The sequence below is a fragment of the Miscanthus floridulus genome, chromosome 8 (genome assembly GCF_019320115.1).
Source record: "Miscanthus floridulus cultivar M001 chromosome 8, ASM1932011v1, whole genome shotgun sequence".
Classification (NCBI taxonomy): Eukaryota; Viridiplantae; Streptophyta; class Magnoliopsida; order Poales; family Poaceae; genus Miscanthus; species Miscanthus floridulus.
The window spans coordinates 28,115,114-28,134,519 of NC_089587.1; the positions used below are offsets into that span (position 1 = coordinate 28,115,114).

General features: G+C 46.0%; 3 protein-coding genes across 4 annotated transcripts; 2 read left to right on the top strand and 1 right to left on the bottom strand.

Moving 5' to 3' along the window:
• The first annotated feature begins 2,597 nt into the window (after positions 1-2,597).
• LOC136471415 (uncharacterized) lies at positions 2,598-3,888 on the top strand. The gene has a single exon (XM_066469140.1). The coding sequence runs from the start codon at positions 2,952-2,954 to the stop codon at positions 3,603-3,605; it is 654 nt and encodes a 217-aa protein (XP_066325237.1). The 5' UTR covers positions 2,598-2,951; the 3' UTR covers positions 3,606-3,888.
• A 251-nt stretch (positions 3,889-4,139) lies between these two features.
• Positions 4,140-8,070, bottom strand: LOC136476058 (protein NONRESPONDING TO OXYLIPINS 2, mitochondrial-like). Of its 2 annotated transcripts, none has more exons than XM_066473738.1 (3): positions 7,884-8,070; positions 7,676-7,797; positions 4,140-4,473 (listed from the first exon to the last, which is right to left on the bottom strand). In XM_066473738.1, exons 1-3 carry the CDS (start codon positions 7,994-7,996, stop codon positions 4,448-4,450), a joined length of 261 nt encoding a protein of 86 aa, XP_066329835.1. In that variant the 5' UTR covers positions 7,997-8,070; the 3' UTR covers positions 4,140-4,447. The 2 variants fall into 2 exon arrangements, with proteins under 2 accessions (XP_066329835.1, XP_066329833.1); XM_066473736.1 differs by having other exon boundaries at positions 7,609-7,797; positions 7,884-8,069.
• Positions 8,071-8,178: 108 nt separating this feature from the next.
• LOC136476057 (protein phosphatase 1 regulatory inhibitor subunit PPP1R7 homolog) lies at positions 8,179-13,636 on the top strand. The gene is made up of 6 exons (XM_066473735.1): positions 8,179-8,615; positions 11,253-11,483; positions 11,644-11,790; positions 11,862-12,004; positions 12,329-12,443; positions 13,410-13,636. The coding sequence occupies exons 1-6, from the start codon at positions 8,298-8,300 to the stop codon at positions 13,488-13,490; spliced, it is 1,035 nt and encodes a 344-aa protein (XP_066329832.1). The 5' UTR covers positions 8,179-8,297; the 3' UTR covers positions 13,491-13,636.
• The last annotated feature ends 5,770 nt before the right edge of the window (positions 13,637-19,406 follow it).

Genomic DNA, 19,406 nt, shown 5'->3' on the forward strand with positions numbered 1-19,406 from the left:
AGTCATGAGAAAGGCAAACCTGATAAGGTCATGGCTGACACAATTGTGATCACCTAGCGCCCTTATTAGATAGAACATGAACATCTTCTTGATGATCACATCACTCGATCAGGTACGTATTTATTAGTCTCGCAAACTGAATTGCTGAATCTTTTTTTTCTTTTCTGAACCTTCTAATAAACCTTCTAAACCACGCATACACGCAGGATGCATGGTTTCAGGATGTATGAGTATCTGGACTGGAGAGGCCGTATTTAGGGTGTGTATGAGTATCTTTTTTTTTTCCAGAACCTTCTAATCACCATTTACCCCCCATTATCACCACAATTAGGTCATATTTAGCTCTCCTATTTAACATGCGAAAAGAGAGGCCAGTAGCATAGGCAGGCCCCAGGATGCAAACAAGACCTTCATTTCCCCTATTGAATTAATTACATGTCATTGTTTTTAAAAAAGAATTAATTACTTGTCATGCCATTCCAATCCATTTTTAGCGAAATTTGGTTGACCTAATGGCTCAAAACATACATGTCAAAACTAGTAATACATGTTTTGGCAAAAATATATGTCAACAATTAAATTCATAGGTTTGATTACCATTTTCCGGTTTGAATATATTATATTTAAAACTGAATAAATTTATGAACGCTTTTGCTATATCGTGCCTGGTGAAACTTACCCTCCTACATCTGAAAATTTTGGACACGTGTGGCAATCTCCGATTTTTTTTTGTCTTTCGGACCCTTTTTTGAAAGATTTTCATAAATTCATCCCTGGTGGTATCCTTCGAAAAATAGACCCTGACATCGGCGCCGAGCTTACATGTCTCGGCGCCAATTGCTCTGGCACCGAGGTCCTAGGATCATTTTCTGCGTGTCCTTGACGTGGCTGCTTGCGTGGCAGTGGACGTGGCATGAGCTCGACGCCAGTAGATCTTGGCCCCGAGCTCGGTGCCAATTACTACAGGGCCGAGCTCGGTGCCAATTGCCACAGCGCCGAGCTATGAAAATTGATAAATTTAAATTTTTACCATGACTTGGATATTGAGAAATGGGGCTAACTCTAGAGTTTTTACAGTGACTTATTGTTTGATCACTTAAAACAGTCTAGAAATACTTAAGATAAAAAATTTGCCTTGATCAAATGGAACTACATCACGTCCAGGGCGGCATAGTGCAGAGCTTGGCTCCTACAGCACGACCGGACGATGCAGGGCTCGACTCCATGCTGTGTTGCATTGCTAACCGGAGTAATAGTACGTACTACGTGCATGCAACGAACCGTACGTGCATGTGTAGGCATGCAAGCACGGACGCAACACACCTCACCTATAAGCACATGGAAATATGGCTAAGTCTAGAATTTATGACCGTGGCTAAGTCTGGATTTTTATCGTGGCTAAGTCCAAACTTGACGAGACTTGTTTTGTTGTCATCTCCTCTGAGAGTATTCAAACTCGTAGTACGGTATCAAATTGGGTTGTTATACAAATTTGGAAGATAAAATAGTCGTAAACATGTCAATTCCCTGTTGGCGATCAGAGAATTAGAAAGATTTGGAGGGGCCAAAACATCACTGTATTCAAACTTGTGGTCACTATTCGGCCATGTTAAAGACTGATTTAGATTTAGGTCCAAAAGCAAAGTTTGTTGTACTCAACTCAAACTACAACTTCCTATTAAAGGTCGAACTTCATATCTAGAAAAGAAACTATAGTTTTACCCTGGTCAAAACAACACCATAAAGAAAGGAGTTAACTATTGATCCAACACTTAGAAGCATTTTAGGTTAGTTCATGAACATAAATCCTAGATCATTTTTATCTTAAGTATTTGTAGACTGTTTTAAGTGATCATACAGCAAGTCACGGTAAAAACTCTAGAGTTAGCCACATTTCTCAATATCCAAGTCATGGTAAAAATTCAAATTTGTCAATTTCCGTAGCTCGGTGCCAAGGTCTACGACGCCGAGCTCATGCCACGTCTGTGCCACGTAGGATAGCCACGTCAACGACACGCAAAAATGACCTTGGACCTCGGCACCATGGCGCCGGGATGTGCAACTTCGGCGCCGCCGAACCCAGGTCTATATTTTGAAAGGATACCTACAGGGCGTATTTGTGAATATCTTTCAAAAAAGGGCTAAAAAACAAAAAAAAGTCGGCGGCATTCTCTAGTGCTGTTGTCTGGGAGTGATGGTTGTAAAAAAACTTTAGGCCTTGTTTGGATGTAGTCGGATTCATATCAATCCACATGTATTGAGGTGGATTGGAGTGGAACTTCAGCTAAATTCCATCCCAACACATGTGTATTGAGATGAATTCGACGACGTGTAAACGAGACCTTGAATTATTTTTGTTGATGATATTTCCCTATATGTCCCCGATACCATATCGGAGGTAAGGTGTATCGGGGTATCGGAGTATCCAGTACGTATAGCGATACCGACCTGTACGCAACCTGGTGATGAAGAAGTATCTGAGCATCTATGTTAGCATATTCCTCCCGCAACACCGTAGCTGGCGTCATCACATACGTGAGATTAAAACCTAACCCCAGGTCGAAATAAAGCAGATACTTGGCACAAAGATAGCTTCATGTTCATGTTACTCGTGTGCCACCAATCATGATGAGGTAACGGATACGACCGTAGTAATGATAAGCTGATAACTGATAAGCACGCGCCGCGCACCTCAACCACAAGTTGTGCCCGTATCAAATCCTGTGTTTAGGCGTCCAAGATCGACTCGGTACCTGGTTTTCTGCAACAATCTCGTCCTCAATACTAATCGTGATCACGAGGTCAAGGTCACTTTCTTCTCTAAGCTCTCTCTGCCTCTCTATAAATAGGTGCCATGGTGTAGTAGCCTAGCTAGTACGACTCTTCCATAAAAAACGAAGCACAACACACGTCAAGAAAGCAAACCGCTAGAGTAGTCGCTCAGTCAGTCCATGGCACCAAATGGAGAATCACCGGCCATGACCACCGTGGCGCCGCTCTTGGCGACGATCATCGGCAGCTTCGGCAGCGGCGAGCACAGGCGGCAGCAGATGGTCCCGTCGTGCCACGAGCTCCGCAGCTGCGTCGCGGGCGGCGACCACGACAAGGAACTGGAGCTGATGCTCAGCCCCGACGACGACGCCAGCCCGCGGGACGCCGGCGCCACGGCGCGCTCGGCCTCGGCGGCGGCGGAGGTGGAGGACGCGGAGTGCGAGTGCTGCGGCATGTCGGAGGAGTGCACCCCGTCGTACATCGCCGCGGTGCGCCGCCGCTTCTCGGGCCGCTGGGTGTGCGGCCTGTGCGCCGAGGCCGTGGCCGAGGAGGCCGCCAAGAACGGTGGCGACCGCGGCGCCGCGCTGGCGGCGCACATGGCCGTGTGCCGCCGGTTCAACGGCTTCGGGAGGACGCATCCCGCGCTGTTCCAGGCCGACGCCGTCATTGACATCGTGAGGAAGCTCTCGGCGGGGTCGGGCCCAAGGTCGCCGACGAAGTCTAGCGCTGCTGCTGGCACGAGGGTCGTCATCGGTGAAGGTGCCAAGACCGCCGCCGTCGACGGCATGGCGCTCATTGCCGGCGTACGCAATGATCAGGTGGTCACCAACTAGATCGCTGGCTAAAGTGTGTACAGCCAGACAGTAAGCCGTTTGCGACTTCAGGGTGTACGTAACGTAGGTACACCTTGTGTATAGATTGATTTGTTTCCAGGTTCAGTGCCTGTTGGAGTTTACAACTTTTTGGATGGGCTTTTGTTTCCTTCTTCAGCTCTTTTAGCTGAGAGCTGAGCTGGGAGTGTAAAAAGCTCCATCTTCCCATCCCAAGCTAATTACATGTCTTCATCTACACAGCTTTGCATGCCATGCCTTCATGGTGCTTCGTCTTAACACCCTCATGTGTATTTCTGTGGCTTGCAGTCAGATGACGTCAAGCATCTCCAGTAAAAATGATCTAAATAAATGTTAAAATTTTGGAGATCTTTTCATGACAGCTGTTTTTATTTTCCAAAAAACGACAGTTGGAGATGCCGCGAGATTGAATGTTCCAACATCAACTACAATTCAATCTTCGCAACATTTCAAGAAAAACACTTTAACGTACTGAAACAACATTTGCAACAACATATCACATTTTCTCGAGATGCCGCCCAGAAATTTGTTCTCAACTTTCAACTGATGCCCATATCTCCACATAGATGGTGACGGCGTGCAAGAACACTTGCAAGAAAAATGACTATGTTCTCTAAAACCTCGACCTCACATGGAATTCAAAAGAATAGCCGTTACCAGGAATGCATTACGGTAATAAGTCAAACATGCGCCACTGGCACGTAGCAAAAAATAAGTGCCCCTAAATAAATAAGGTAACCATTTAACAAGTATGATTATTATGACAACCAAGTCTTCCAACTATCTGCTGCTGATGTCGCTGCCATGTGGAGCAGTTTCTTTCATTATCGAGGGACACTGAGACCTGTCTCTGCAAGATATTATCAAGGAAAACATGAGTTTTTGGTTGTACTGCAGTAAAATTATCTAACATACCCATGCACACACAAGGTACACTAAAGGATAACACAAGCAATGAAGTTGCTAATATAAGTGAAGCTACCATAGAACGAGTCCATATAAGGCCTTGTTTGGATGCATGTGTATTCACTTCAATCCACATGTGTTGGAGTGGAATGGAATGAAATTTAGTTTAATTCCACTCCAATCCACTTCAAGACATATGGATCGAGAAGAATACATGCGCATCCAAACAAGGCCTAAGAGTGCAAGTTCAGACTTCAGAAACCAAGAACCAAATGTCCTTGTCACTGTAACTCTTTTCCCCAGGGAGTGGATTGGGTAATGCGAAACCAGATCGCATGAACTTCAGTTCAGCAATAGAGTTCAAGTGGAGCATTTCGGCAACATCACATTAGTATTGGGGCTTATGCGCAATGAAAGTGCCAGAGGAGGATTTAACACGATTGACATATTCATAACGGTGCAGAGGGCACAAATGACAGGAGCACAGTGTTTTTTCCTTAATTATAAAGACAAGAAAAATCAAATTTTGAGACGTATGTTGAAAATCAGAACCAAAAGAAATGGGTCGAATAAAAGGATCTTCTCAGTACAGTAAGATCTGAAATCAAAACTGAAATGGACATAGCAAAAGTAAATGCGATAGTTGATATGTGTAAGGAAGGACATAGCTTAAATATACTACATACAGGTAGAACTTAAGCAACCACCAATTTGACTTGACAAATTGGCAGGAATTATCATGCAGTTACGACTGATTTACAATTACATTATGCTAGCAATGTAATTTTCCATGTTGTATATACCTGTACTACTTAATTTCCACTATTTTGTGTTTTATTATGGGTCAACGACCACTTTGATCCAAGTCTGGGAAATATGGCCACTTTGGTCCTTAAATGAGCTGACCATGAAGCAATTCTTGGCAAGAAAACCCGTTAAGAGACATGTTTTGTCATGAAGACAACTGAGTGATGACTCCAGACCCACCCACTCACATCGAAGTGCTGGTCAGGCAAGAATCTCATTCTTGGCAGGCTATGCTTCCTAACATCTACATTATCGAGCTCTTGAAATCAACACACCTCGCCTGACCTTGGGACCAATGTGCAAGAAATTTGAACCCATTCAAATCAAATAGAATGAAATATAATTTTCAGCACAAAAAAACTGACAACATGAAAAACGACAAACCATATGTATAAAACATAATAAATGCTCAAGAAATTTGACTGCGACACTGGGGAAACCAGTGGGAGGCAGATGATGTTGCTCCAGTATCTAGATAGCTTAAAGAGTAGGGCACAAAGGAAGTGATCTCTTCCTGTAAAGGGTGGAAAAAAACTCGGCCGGTGGGGGTAAAGCCACCTCCACGAAATTAGCGTTAGAAGAAACTCTCTGCCTGAATGATTCGAGGGTAAAGACAGGAAAGGCCAGCGCCTGGTGGACTGAAGTCAATGGGCAAATAGCATAATGGCATAATAAAATAGTCCGGGTAAAGTCCACTTTTAAACCTTCAAGTTGCATGGCAGTCCAATTTTCAACCCTGAACTATGAAACCCCCTCCAACTATCGAAACCTGACAAGTTTGGTCTCTTGGCTGGTTTTCTATTTTGTAAAAATAATAAGAATCTGGTTTAATCTCCAAAAAGTCATAAGTAATTTAGTTTAAATCAGAAAAAATATGAAACTAGCACCAATTTTCTTCAAAACATGTTATCTATATGTTGGTGCTCTATTTGGAATGGATCTTATATGTTTTAAATAAATAATGAGCATGAGTGCACAACTACAAGCAATAAAGCATTGCAACATAAATAAATATGCCAAATAACTCTAATAGATCTCAAACAGGCACATACCATTTTTACAAAATTGGCACGGATTTCATATTTTTCTACTTTAAAATAAATTAGTTATGAATTTTAAGACACTAAACCAGATTTTTATTATTTTTACAAAATAGAAAACCACATTTGAAACTAGCAAGAGGGACAAATTTGTCCGGTTTTGGGAGTTGGAGGGTGTCTGGTACTCTGTTTCGTGGTTCAAGGCCTGAAAATCAAACTACAGTGCAAGTTGGAGGTTGAAAAATAGAGTTTTATCCAAATAATAATGCATCAGCTGAATCAACAAAGACTCGTCACGCTGATTAAGCATGCTAAGCAGTATGATAATCCATATGATGTCATATTTGGCCAAACTTAAAACTTTGGTAACCAAAGGCCTAGAACTAAAAATGAACCAAAGGCGAAGGTCAACTAGTCAAGAGACCAAATAGGTATTTGACCCTGTATCAACTTACATTGTCAAAATGGGAGGAGAAAAGGAGACGAGACCTAAAGGACAAAGTTGATAATCTCAATTGCTGAGGAATATAAAGGATACAATTGACAATCACAAAAAAACTAAATGTATTGTCAACTTACTGTATCCAAAGCCAAATAGGTTAATATCCTAAATTAAGAATGAATCGATGACATCCAGAAGCTATTGACACCCATTTTAGCTTGCATAGGGCTGTCTCAGGTATAGCATGCACCAATTTCTAACATATTAATGAACGAAAAAGTGTTTATGTTGTAACATCCTGACCATAGTCACCACGTTTCTGGGTCAAGGAAAGGGGTCCAAGGGACGCGGTGCACCACTTGAGAAAGGTGTTGCCAAGTTCCAGACGACATTGTTCCAACGGGAATGATGTTCTGACAATCTGACTTCTGTCATTCCTGGGACGAGGAACGTGGCACTATGTGTATACCATGTTCCCCGTGATACCTGATCCTGATAAAAGTTTATCAGGATCAGTTCCCATAACTTGAAAAGTTCTATTAATCATCCCACATTATAACTCTATCAGGACATATATGACAGTAGAGCAATGAGTGAATGAAACTACAGAAGTAGCCAGTGACTAATGTCAAACTTTCACATCTCCACTCCTACCTAGAGATTAATATTCATTGCATCGATCCAAGTGAAACGGATCTCACCAAGTGAACCAAAATCATCCTAAATCAAGACAGACAACACATGATCAATAATAGACAAGCAAGCAAGCAATCGGGCAGCCACAACTCACTGTAGCGTTGCAAAGATTAGTAGACTGTATCAGACTCAGACTCCCGGGTAGGAGCTGCAGAGCGTACCCTGCGACACGGCCCGGGCCACCTCCGCCCCCAGCCGCGACGTCAGCCGAGCCGCCGAGACCGCGCTGTGCAGCGGTTGCAGCGACCGCGCCAGAGCCATCCGCCGCCCTAAGGCCGAAGCCCTGCGCCACATGAAAACCCAGTTAAACAACGCCTAATCGGGAAACATCCTCACAGGCCGCTGAACAAAAATGGAAGGACCCCTTACCTGGGGACAGGAGCGAGGGCGCGGGGTAGGGAAGCGGCGGGGCTCCGGCTGGCAGCAGAGCGGAGGAAGGCCGCGGCGGCGGGGCGGGTGAAGGAGCGGAGGCGCGACGCCATGGCTTACCCGGGGACAGGGAGGTGACGAGCTCGCGGCTGAGGGGCGGCGAGGCCGTGTGGGTTTTTAGGGTTTTGGACCTTGCCATTTGAGAAAAAGACACAGATGGGCCCTAATGGTAGTACTGTCAGCCCATATAATTGGCCCACATACTATTCAGGCCCGGCCTACTAAAATCACCTCTCTTCTTTCCCCAAACGAAACCAATTGCGTTTTCTTCTCCTGCCTTCGCTCCCCCGTTCTTCGAGCGCAGAACATTCTCGAGACCTGAAATCCTGAATCCACCCTCACCCAGCGGTCCCCATGGCCTCCGGCGAAGGTGTAGTTGGTCAGCTGTCCGGGGCGGCTAGCGGTGAGGCGGAGGCCAAGATGGAAACGGAGGAGGAGCGGGAGGGGCCGGTGCTGTACCTCGACCTTACGAGCTACCAGCTGCACGATCTGAGCGAGGTGGTGATCCCGCCCACGGTGGAGGAGATCGACCTCACCGCCAACCGCCTCTCTTCCGTCGACCCACGCATCGGCCAACTCCCCCGTCTCCGCAAGCTCTCCTTCCGCCAGAACCTCCTGGAAGACAACGCCGTCGTGCCGCTCTCGTCCTGGGAGACTATCGCCGGATTGCAGGTGATTACTGACTCGGAATCTGTAGTGGAGAGTCGTTGTTTTATCGCTCCGATCGTGATGCCCAATTTTGGCCAATAGATGCTTGTGTTAAATCATCCCTGCAGTTTCTTTGATTATAAATCATCTTTCTTACCAACCTGTGTTATTCAGGAACGCATATTTTACATAATAATACTTGGTAGCGTGGTCAATAACTATTTGTCTATTATTAATTCTTCTTTGCTGTAAATGGGTGAAAACTAAATGCAAGTAATTTGCATTTTTTACGTAGAAAGCCTAGCAACATTTATCAGTGGAAAATGAGAGGGTTTGTTTATGATCATCTTGTGGTGAAACATAGAAATTTCATGAAACTTGAAGTTTAGTGCTCTTGTAATCTTGTTCCCTTCACTGAGATATCAAGTCAGGTAATTGGTATTATTAGGCAATATATTGTGATATGCAGTACGTCGCTTGGCTCAGTTACTGTAAGAACAAGCAGTTGTAATATTGTTTATGTATCACATTACATTTATTCCTACAATACAAGTAAACCTACTGAGGAGACTAAATTTTTGTCTAATACACTTCACGAAAATCGACAGCTGTGTGCACAACTATCTGGAGTATTTCTTATGATTATTTGCTGGACCTCATAATAGCTGGGGGCATTGTAATTTGTTACAGTCCTGATACTTTCACAACATATCCCAAGTGCCCAATTCATTTACTTTTAGAAGCTTTTATGGAGAGATGGATTAAGTGAGTCCTCACTTTGAAGTTTTAACTGAGGGATTGTCAAGATCAGACAGAGTTGAGTCACCATTTTTTCCTTCAGTGAGCTGGAAGCCACTGTAGTATCGAGTATATTTAGTATAGGCTATCGGTACCTTCTTTTATTTTGCATAAGCCCTGCTTTTACTGAAAGAATAGAGAGTGGCTGCTGGGAAAACCAGCTTACAATCTAGCACATCCAACACAAGCTACTCATCCAAACAATCAACCACAAATGCTAAACTCTCCTCTCTTAAACTGCACCCTCCATAGTCTAACAAAATACCCCAGCACCCAAAAGGAAACCAGCCACAAAAGTACTCCCTAGAAAAGAGAAATTACAATTGAGGCCTTCCTGAGCCAAACACAACTAGCACAGCAAAACACTAAAAGACTGATCTTCAACTTCCTAATTCGTCAATCAGATAGGATATCCACATCTTCACAGCATCCCTGTCTTCAGCATCTTGACAGGCCTTCCTTGAGCTTCTCCAGAATTCCTTCCATGAGTTTCAGCTGCGCCCCCTTCATTAGGATCTTCCAGTGCTGAAGAAAACCAAAGACTTTATAACTAATTTCTTTCGGGCTCTTAATAATATGATTTGAGAAAACTAAATCATTCCGAGTTCTCCACAACGACTAAGAGTTGGTCGCCATGATCTGATGATAATCACCATGCTCCACTTATTACTACTACCCGGAGTTGTGAATTTACTCTCAAAATCCCCTCTATCTACTGGGATTGAGTCCCCACCCTAGGCTATCTCTAATCCAACACCAAACAAAAATGGCCAGGCGGCATCTGAAAAGAAGGTGATCAATAGTCTCATTCTTTCCGCATAAGCTGCAATCTTTAGCCTCTTTACAATTTCTTTTTTTTGAGTTGTTCAGTGGTCTGTACTCGTTCATGAGTTACCATCCAAAGGAAAATTTTAATCTTCAATGGTAACTTGGTTTCCCAAATGTCCTTCAATTCTCAAGTCAACTATTCCTGGAAAAGTGACCATCTTATAAACTGATTTAGTAGTCAAATTACCAGACTTCTCAAGCATCCACACAACTGTATCTGTCCTCTCAGTCAGACTAATCCCCTCTAACATAGTCATCATCTGTTCCCATTCTTCCACCTCCTTATTCCCTAAATTTCTTCTTAGAGACAAATTTCACTCTCTTTGTGCTAAATTTGCAAGTGACCCTCCCTGGTCCAGGGAATCCTGTACAGGTTTGGATATAGAGTCATTAGCGACCTTCCTCAATGCACACATCTTCCCAAAATCTTGTCCGTTACCCACACTCAACTATCATCCCTTTGCCTCTCTCATACCAAGGTTTAACTGCATGAAGACCTTGTCAAAATTGAGATCCACCTATGCTGTGTGATTGACTAAAATTCTTGCCGTGAAGATACTTGGCTCTGAGTAGCCTCATACACATACTGTCATCTGCACTGTCTAGCCTGAAAATCCATTTGCATAAAAGAGCTGCCTTCATGGCCCTAGTGTCAATGAAGCCTAAACCCCCAAATTCTTTGGGTTTAGCCAGAGCCCCCCACTTAACCATGTGATACTTCTTTTGTTTCCCACGACCTCCCAAAAGAACCTTCCTCTATCTGAATCAAACCTCTCCTTTAACCAGTAGAAACCCATTGTATACATAGGAATGCTTGACAGGCTGGTGTTAATCAAAATAGATATGCCCCCGTAGGAAAAATGCTCACACTTCTAAGATTTTATGCATGAACATCTTTGCATCTGCCACAGTATTAGTGATGTTTGAACTTTTCATTTGTTCTGGCAAATTAATTTGATTTACCTTAGAAACATAGATGCTTTCTTTAAAAACTTTTTTACAATGCTATTTAACTGTCTCCCTTTCATATTTCAGGAGTTGGTCCTTAGAGATAACAAACTTACAAGGATTCCTGATGCTGGCATATTCAAGGGTCTTCTGGTGTTCGATGTATCTTTCAATGAGATAACTTCCTTGACTGGTCTGTCCAAGGTTTCCAGCAAATTGAAGGAACTTTATGTTTCAAAAAATGAAGTTGCAAAGATGGAAGAGCTTGAGCATTTCCATGCGCTGGAAATTCTTGAACTTGGTAGCAACAGATTACGGGTAAGAATTTCAGAGTAAATTGCATATGACTCCTGGTGACTGCATGTTGTCTGGATGGTCAGTGAATATAGCCATATGTAATGCTTCATGCTGTATGTAATTTGTTTATATCTAGATACTGTTATTTCCTACAGCCTTACAATGTTTTATCTCGTTTCAGGTAATGGAAAATCTTGAAACCTTGACAAATCTGCAAGAACTGTGGTTGGGAAGAAATCGAATTCGAGCTGTCAACTTGTGTGGTTTGAAGCTAATTAAGAAAATAAGTTTGCAAAGCAATAGATTGACTTCAATGGATGGGTTTCAGGTACTCTATCATAACTTCCCTGTTCGCCTGTTGTAGTTGCTGCATGGTAATATATCTGTTTTGCAACTCAGGAATGTATTGCGTTAGAGGAGCTGTACCTCAGCCATAATGGAATTCAAAAGATGGAAGGCCTCTCTACCTTGCAGAACCTCTGCATTTTGGATGTTTCATCTAACAAGCTAACCACTATAGAAAATATCGAAACCTTAACCAGGTAAATGATACCATGTGTCTTATAGCCTTTTCTTCTCAGAGTAACAAAATAAGTAGAAACAGCTATTCTAAGAATGAAGGGCGGGCCTGGTGCAAGCGGTAGAGTATTACCGCCTGTGACCGGAAGGTCCCGGGTTCGAGTCGCGGTCTCCTCGCATTGCACAGGCGAGGGTAAGGCTTGCCACTGACACCCTTCCCCAGACCCCGCACAGAGCGGGAGCTCTTTGCACTGGGTACGCCTTTTTTTTAGCTATTCTAAGAATATAAGCAGCTGGAGAAAATGCTTATTTCTTTCTCTTCTTTATCATGTGAACTTGCAATATAGGCTGGAGGACCTGTGGTTGAATGACAACCAAATACCATCTCTAGATGGGATAGAGACTGCTTTGGCTGGTTCGCGGGAGAAGTTGACGACAATATATCTTGAACGAAATCCCTGTGTAAGTATTTCATAACTTGTATATATAATCCTTGATGTTTCTATATAGATGGGAAAAAGAGCCAAGATTCATATCATATGTGCTCAACATATTCGCAGTTTATTATGGTTAAGCTGTTGTCATCCATTGCTGTGTGCCTTGTTGCTAGAGTACATTTTTTTTTGTAAAAAAATAATGCTAGTTTGCTATTACAAGTTCCCTATTGTTGATGTTAATACTTGATAGTATCTCTATTGTTTTTTTTTTTGCCAAAATTAAACTGTTTGCTTTGTATTGTAAAAAGTAACACTATTGATTACCGGAAGTCTTGAGAAGTGTCTTCCAAACCTCAGTGGTACTGTGATTCCAAAGTGAAAAAAATCTAACTATGAGTTATTACCTTTTGTTTTTGGCTATCTTGAGCTACAGATCTTTTTTTTTACTATGGTTAAGATAGCTAGTACAAACTCTGCTCTCAGTTTTTGAAAAAAAGAAACTCTGCTCAGAAACAGTTTGGAAAAAAAAACTCTACACTGAATCAAGGTACTTATAAAGCTGGGACCTTAATGATTGTTGCTCCATTGATTGTGGGTGACTTTGGACCCTTGTACTCTTGCAGTATCTTTGCTATGTTACTTGAGATATTGACCCATTGTTAGTTTTGCATGGATCAAGTGCTACCCATTGTACCATTTATTTGATGTGTTATACAATTTTGAAATTTTTATCACTAGTTATTGAATGAAACAGGAAACAAACAATAAAGGTATTTGTTAGTGAGAAGGAAGTCACATGCACTGAAGTTCTCTTAGACCATGAAAATAATATCTGCTATCAGAGAAATCTGACAAAAAGTGTTACGCTTGTACAATATTTTGTGTTCCAGGGTACTACCACGATATCAATCTATACTCTGATAGGACCCCTGTGGATTTTGTTTCCTCTTTTTGATGAGCTTACCCTTGTCTGTTTCCCCCTTTGTTGCAGGCAAAAACTCCAGATTACTCATCGACGTTGAAGAAAATATTTCCAAAACTCGAGCAAATCGATTCAGATATCATAGCATGAAAACTAGCTAATCATTGCACAGATACTAAGGCGAAGTAGGCTTGGAGTTTTCCGGGGAAGTCATTAGCAGCAATCAAGTTGTGAACGAATAATAGACATTATTTGATCATCAAGGTGTAGTAGGCATTGTGGTGCTAGTTGTTTAATGGTTGCACCTGTTTGTGGTCTACGATTTTTCATTGCCAACTCTGCTCTACGTTGAGACGAAGACGTTGGTTAGGAGCTCCTATGAGCTGAATAGTGATTGGTAACCAAATAATCAACGGTAGATGTTTGAACATAAGAGGTGTAGCTGGATTGTCATCCATGTTGCTACTTTCAAGATGTTGCATTTCCTTTCCCTGTAGATTAGTGTCGGTTTTTTAAAAATGAGGCTAGGAACAGCTAGCAGTACTTTTCTGTAAGTTATGAATGTAGACATCTGTGCGTTGTATATCAAACTTGCAAGGCTTGAATGAACACATGAACCCGAAATTATCTTTTCTTTGAAATTTTATTTTAGTCAACCGAATTTCTGTGCATGAAACCTGAATTACGAAAGTACACAGAAAGTCAGTTGGCAGTGCTAGCGTCTGGACTGGACGTGTCTGAATGCTCGTGTTGCACTTCCATTTCCTGCGCTCCAGCCAACACGCCTCGCCCGAGCCTGCATTTCGTGCGCCCATGTGGGGCCTGCACCGCCAGACCGCGTGCAGGGACCAGCTCGTGTCTCCTCCGCTTCTCATGTGTATTGCAACATGTGCAATATTCAAATGAAACACTTGCAACGTACGTCCGAAATAGCTGAAACACTTGCCATGTACATCTGAAACATTTGCATAATACCATAAAAAACTTGAAAACGTGTGTAGAAATTGTAAACATCAAGATGAAATACTTGAAAGGGCAGGCCTGGTGCAGTGGTGAGAGCTGTCTCACTGAGTCATCAGGTCGCGGGTTCGAAACAGCCTCTCCACAGATTTTGCGGGGGAATGCTTGCCTCGGTTTTTCTCTTCCCTAGACCCCACTCACGTGGGAGCCTCCGACACTAGGTTTGCCCAAGATGAAACACTTGCAACATACGTATAAAAACACTTGCATATATGCAACATTCCGATCTAGTTTTACAACATCCAAATGAAACACTTGTAACATATGTCTGAAACTAGATGAAACATTTAGAACATACACTATGTATAGCCCATTGCAATATGTGTAACATCCAGTCTACTTTTGCAACATCCTTATAAAACATTTGCAACATATATTTAAAACATCTGAAACATTTGAAATGTACACTTGCAACATGCATCATATCTTGGTGCGGCCTCCTTCGCCGTCTGCATCAGGGGCGTCGAAGCCGTAACAGGAGGCGAGGCCGGAGGGCTTCCGCGCCAGGGCCTGACGCTTCTCCTTGCGCAGCGGCCTTAGTGGCTAGCTGGCGGTCGAGGGAGCAGTCGCCACACGTGGGCACAGCGGTGCCCGCGCCATCAGGCGAAGTGGGCTGTAGAGCAGAAAGTGGCGGCAGGAAGCAGCAGGACGGCGCAGTGGAGCAGGAGAAGGAGCAGCGTGGGGTGACTGCTGACGGCGGAGCGGGCCGCAAGAGCAGGAGCAGCGGAGCGGCCGACGGAGTAGGAACAGGTGGGGTCACCAGTTCGCGCGGAATAGAGCGGAGTAGGTCTCTCGTCTCCTTCTCCTTTCCTTATCCAATTAGTGCAACGGAAGAGATAGACGCAGATATATACCGTAATAAAATATGAGTGGGCGCACAACAGAGGTTTATTGGGTTGGTATGGAGACCCACGAAGGGGCGTCTAGACAGACGGACGCCCTATACGTAGCATTTTGCTTTTGAGGTCCGTCGTCAAATGTTACATATAGTGGGCCTTTTGGGCACGTTAGATGTATGAGCTTTTTACCTGTGGCCCTAAAAAAATGGCTCTTCCTTGTGTGGCCCCTTTTTTGAACTTACCTCTATGGCTCTGAAATGAACTATCGGGTTCATAAACCCAGGGTCCCTCATGGACCGGCTTCCCAACAAAGGCTCGGCCCAGCAGACAACGTTGTGAACGACGCGCAACTTATGGGCCGGCCTAAAAACCTAAACGATAGGCCAGAAAGGCAATCCAATCTCCGATCGGAAGGCCTGGCCGAGGAGGAATGGCGCCGGCTTCCGACTCCGGCACCGCCTCTCCAACCAGAAGGCCTCACTGAGGAGGAACAACGCTTGCTTCCACCTCCGGCCCACCTTCGGACGGCCTCTTCGACCGGAAGGCCTGGCCAAACACTACTTCTGACTCTGACCCACGTCTGCGCCGAACCCCTGCTTATAGCTCTTCTCCGACGGGGGCAATCAGAGCCGACTAGGACCAACCGACCGAGGACGCCCGCTCAGTGAGGACCAGGAAACGGACGGAGAAAGTAAGGCAGGGCACTCAAGCCAACCGCAATACCAAGGACCGTACCCTGTACACCTGTAGGACAGTACCAGCAGGGCATGTCAGAAGGGTACCCCACAACCTTCCTGGCATGTCAGGACCCAAGCAGTGTTGTGGGCGCCGACATTTGCCCTACAGTGTTGTGGGCGCCATCAACTCCCATACCAGACAAACACAGTAAGACTCCCCCCCACATGACTCTAGGCATCAATAGTGTTGTGGGCGTCGGCATTTACCATACCAGGTGAATATGGTAAAACCCCGTACATGCCTCTGGGCATCAACAGTATGACAGGCACCGATGTCTGCCATATCGGAAGAAGACGACGCAACCTCCCACATGCATCTGACATTTAACAGTGTTATGGGCGCCTACAATCATCTTGTACCCAACGGCGTGGGCAGCAAGACTTAGTAGCATGCGTACTCTCTCTCACTTGTAAGGCCTTCCTCTTCACCTATAAAGGGGATGCGCTCTCTCTCAATAGATAGATCGATCAGTCCACAACAACTTGAACAACACACACAACAGGAGAACCACTAGGTTCAAATCTCGAGCACATGCTCAAACACATAGCACATAGAGGAGCTTCTGTCACTCTCGGCTCTTTAGACCAGAGTCCGACCGAACCTCTTGTACCCCCTATCTTTGTCCCTTTCGTTTGTAACCCCCACAACAAACTTCGAGCACCTGGGCTCAGGAATAAAGGCCCTGTTCGGCTGGCAGAATTTTGGCTAAAACTGGCTAAAAACACTGTTCTTTCTAAATTGTTGTGAGAGAAAAACACTGTTCTGGCTAAAAAAAGAAGCCGAACAAGACGGATATGGGGTAAGCTGAATGGGGCCAAAGTCACCGACCGACTCAAACTAGACGTAGGACATGTTGCCTGAACCAGTATAAACCATGTGTCATTAAGTGATAGGCCACCTCCGATCACAACGTACAGCAAAACTACAAATATTTACGTGTTGGTTACTTTCTGCACCGACAGTTGACACCATCCGTGGGGAAGACGTTGTACGTTCACACTTTTTGGTCATCGGATGACCCACTTTTCCGCCACCTTCGCCATGGCGGGCTCAAGCGATACGACTCGCTTTGGCTCACTGGAGTTTCCCATACTCCCACCTATTGGGATGTGGGTTCCACCCGTCTTTGAGCTGTCCTAGGCCTTCCTCTTCGGAAGCCTGAACTTCATCGCCGACCGGCTCGGCGTACTACACCTCCGTGAGGAGGCACTTGTTCTAGCGCCCGTCGGAGGGGCGCCCTCCATCGGCTCTGAGACACACGACGACTTCAACGATGAGGTGCCTGCGCTTCAATCCGAGCAAATGCTCTGCTCAAACCCTGCTATGAGTAATGTACATGCTGTTATTTACTCGCTATTTATTATCTTCCGCTGATTATCCGGAGGGACCATATTGTCCGCACCGCAAACACCGTACGACCGGTTCCCCTATGGCCTCATGTCCCCCGCTGACGCGTACTCTTGGCGGCTCCGAAGGATGCTGGCACCGCCCCCCCCCCCCTCACGTCCGAATTTGTGGGAATGGTGAGCTATGCTCCCACCACTTTCCACAAACTCCTAGATGACGAGGTTGAGAGCGACGGCTCCAGCATCGGCGACATGGCACCTAGCCACCATCCATCTCGGGAGTGCGCTATGGCGGACACTTCGGGATAGCTGTCGGTGGTAGCGGAGTCTTTGCAGACTCACACCCCTCCGGACACGTATGCGGGGGGCCTCGCATTCGCACAAGAGCACGCTGAGGAGCTATGACAAATGGCGGCAGAACTAGCCGCTGCCTGCGTCGGTGCGCTCGGTGCAACACGTTGCACCCCATGCGCGTGACCCGGCGAGCGGCGCCTGGGGTAGTGCCTGCCAGGTCCAGCGCGACATCATGAATGAGGGGAATGACCCCCCATAGTTTGCTTGAGCTAGCCAGAACATCATCGCTGTGGCAATGCTTCTGCACGGCGTTCCTGAGCTCATCAACCCCTAGGAGCGAGCGGTCTACCAGAACCTCCGGGCGTTGGTGGAAGCCGCTGCCGTTCAACAGGCGAAAAGCTCCGCATCATGAATCTGACTTGCGGCCTCTCTCCCCACCAGGGGAGTGGTGATGCACCAGATGGATCGCTCCATCCATTCACCACTACAGTTGCCAAGCGCGGCATAGGATGCCGTGGCTACGTCGCGGTCTGACCTGGCGCCTGCTCCACACCGACCGCCGGTACACGAACGGCTCAGTCCACACCAAGACGCTCATAGCGTCTTCAGCAATCGGCATCAGGCCCGGCACGATGACAACGTCCACCGAGCGACGATGAGGGCAGGCGACACGGGCCCCGACTGAACCATCGAGGGGAGCGGTGAAACACGCCCTAGGCATGGTCATTGGCCAGACGACCGGAGTCCTAGCCCGGATGGCCCAGGACCACAGGCCTTTGGCTGGTGTATCCGGAGAGCGCCGTTCCCACAACGCTTCCGACCGCCCACCAACATCGCCAAGTACACCGGGGAGACGAACCATCTACTCCAAGTGCCAGCACAAGGTACGCTATAGAGAGGCATGCGTCGTCGAGACGGCCATCCCCTCCTTCCTTAGCTGGTGGGAATCTCCAATCACCTTTGATTAGAGGGACCATCCCTCCCACGTCGCCAGACCAAGACGCTACCCACTCATCGTCGACCCCATCGTCCGTAAGAAGCGTCTCACTAAGGTGCTGATGGATGGAGGCAGCGGACTCAACATCCTCTACGTCGACACCCTCGATGCCATGCGCATCCCCCGGTCAGAACTCTGCCCAGTGAGCTCTCCCTTCCATGGTGTGATCCCGGTAGTGTAGGTGTACCCGCTCGGGTAGATCGACCTGCCCATCACGTTTGGCAACTGAGCCAACTTCTGCTCGGAGGTCCTCACCTTCGAAGTGGTGGACTTCCTAGGGTCCTATCACGCCATCTTGGGGCGGCCATGCTACGCCAAATTCATGGTGATCCCCAACTGCACCTACCTCAAGCTGAAGATGCCGGGACCATACAATGTCATCACCGTGGGCAGCACCTTCTCGCACGCCTTCACATGCGACCACGAGCATTTTGAGCTCGCCACCGCGGTCATCAACTTGTCCAAGCTCCCGCAACTCAGGGAGTCGTCGACCCCAGCAGTCCTAGACTGCAACAAACCAACCTCCTCGATGGCCTTCTGCCCACTCAAAGAAACCAAGGCAGTAGGGATCGACCCCACTAACCCAACCAAGATGGTGCGGATTAGGACCTAGCTCCTGGCCAAATAGGAATGCGAGCTCATTGACTTCCTGCGCGCCAATTGCGATGTCTTCGCATGGAAGCCATCTGACATGCCGGGCATACCGCGGGACATCGTCGAGCATGCACTGTGCCTCATCCTAGGCTCAAAGCCCGCTAAGCAACGCCTACATCGCTTCGACGATGAGAGGCGTAGGGCCATAGGCAAAGAGATCGCCAAACTCCTGGCAGCC

Excerpts from the sequence above, each read along its gene's own strand:
- LOC136471415 (XM_066469140.1), top strand. The coding sequence starts at position 2,952 with ATGGCACCAAATGGAGAATCACCGGCCATGACCACCGTGGCGCCGCTC.
- LOC136476058 (XM_066473736.1), bottom strand. The coding sequence starts at position 7,996 with ATGGCGTCGCGCCTCCGCTCCTTCACCCGCCCCGCCGCCGCGGCCTTC. Across the intron at positions 7,798-7,883 it reads GCCCTCGCTCCTGTCCCCAG|GGCTTCGGCCTTAGGGCGGC; the intron begins GTAAGGGGTCCT and ends CATGTGGCGCAG.
- LOC136476057 (XM_066473735.1), top strand. The coding sequence starts at position 8,298 with ATGGCCTCCGGCGAAGGTGTAGTTGGTCAGCTGTCCGGGGCGGCTAGC. Across the intron at positions 8,616-11,252 it reads AGACTATCGCCGGATTGCAG|GAGTTGGTCCTTAGAGATAA; the intron begins GTGATTACTGAC and ends TTCATATTTCAG. Across the intron at positions 11,484-11,643 it reads TTGGTAGCAACAGATTACGG|GTAATGGAAAATCTTGAAAC; the intron begins GTAAGAATTTCA and ends ATCTCGTTTCAG.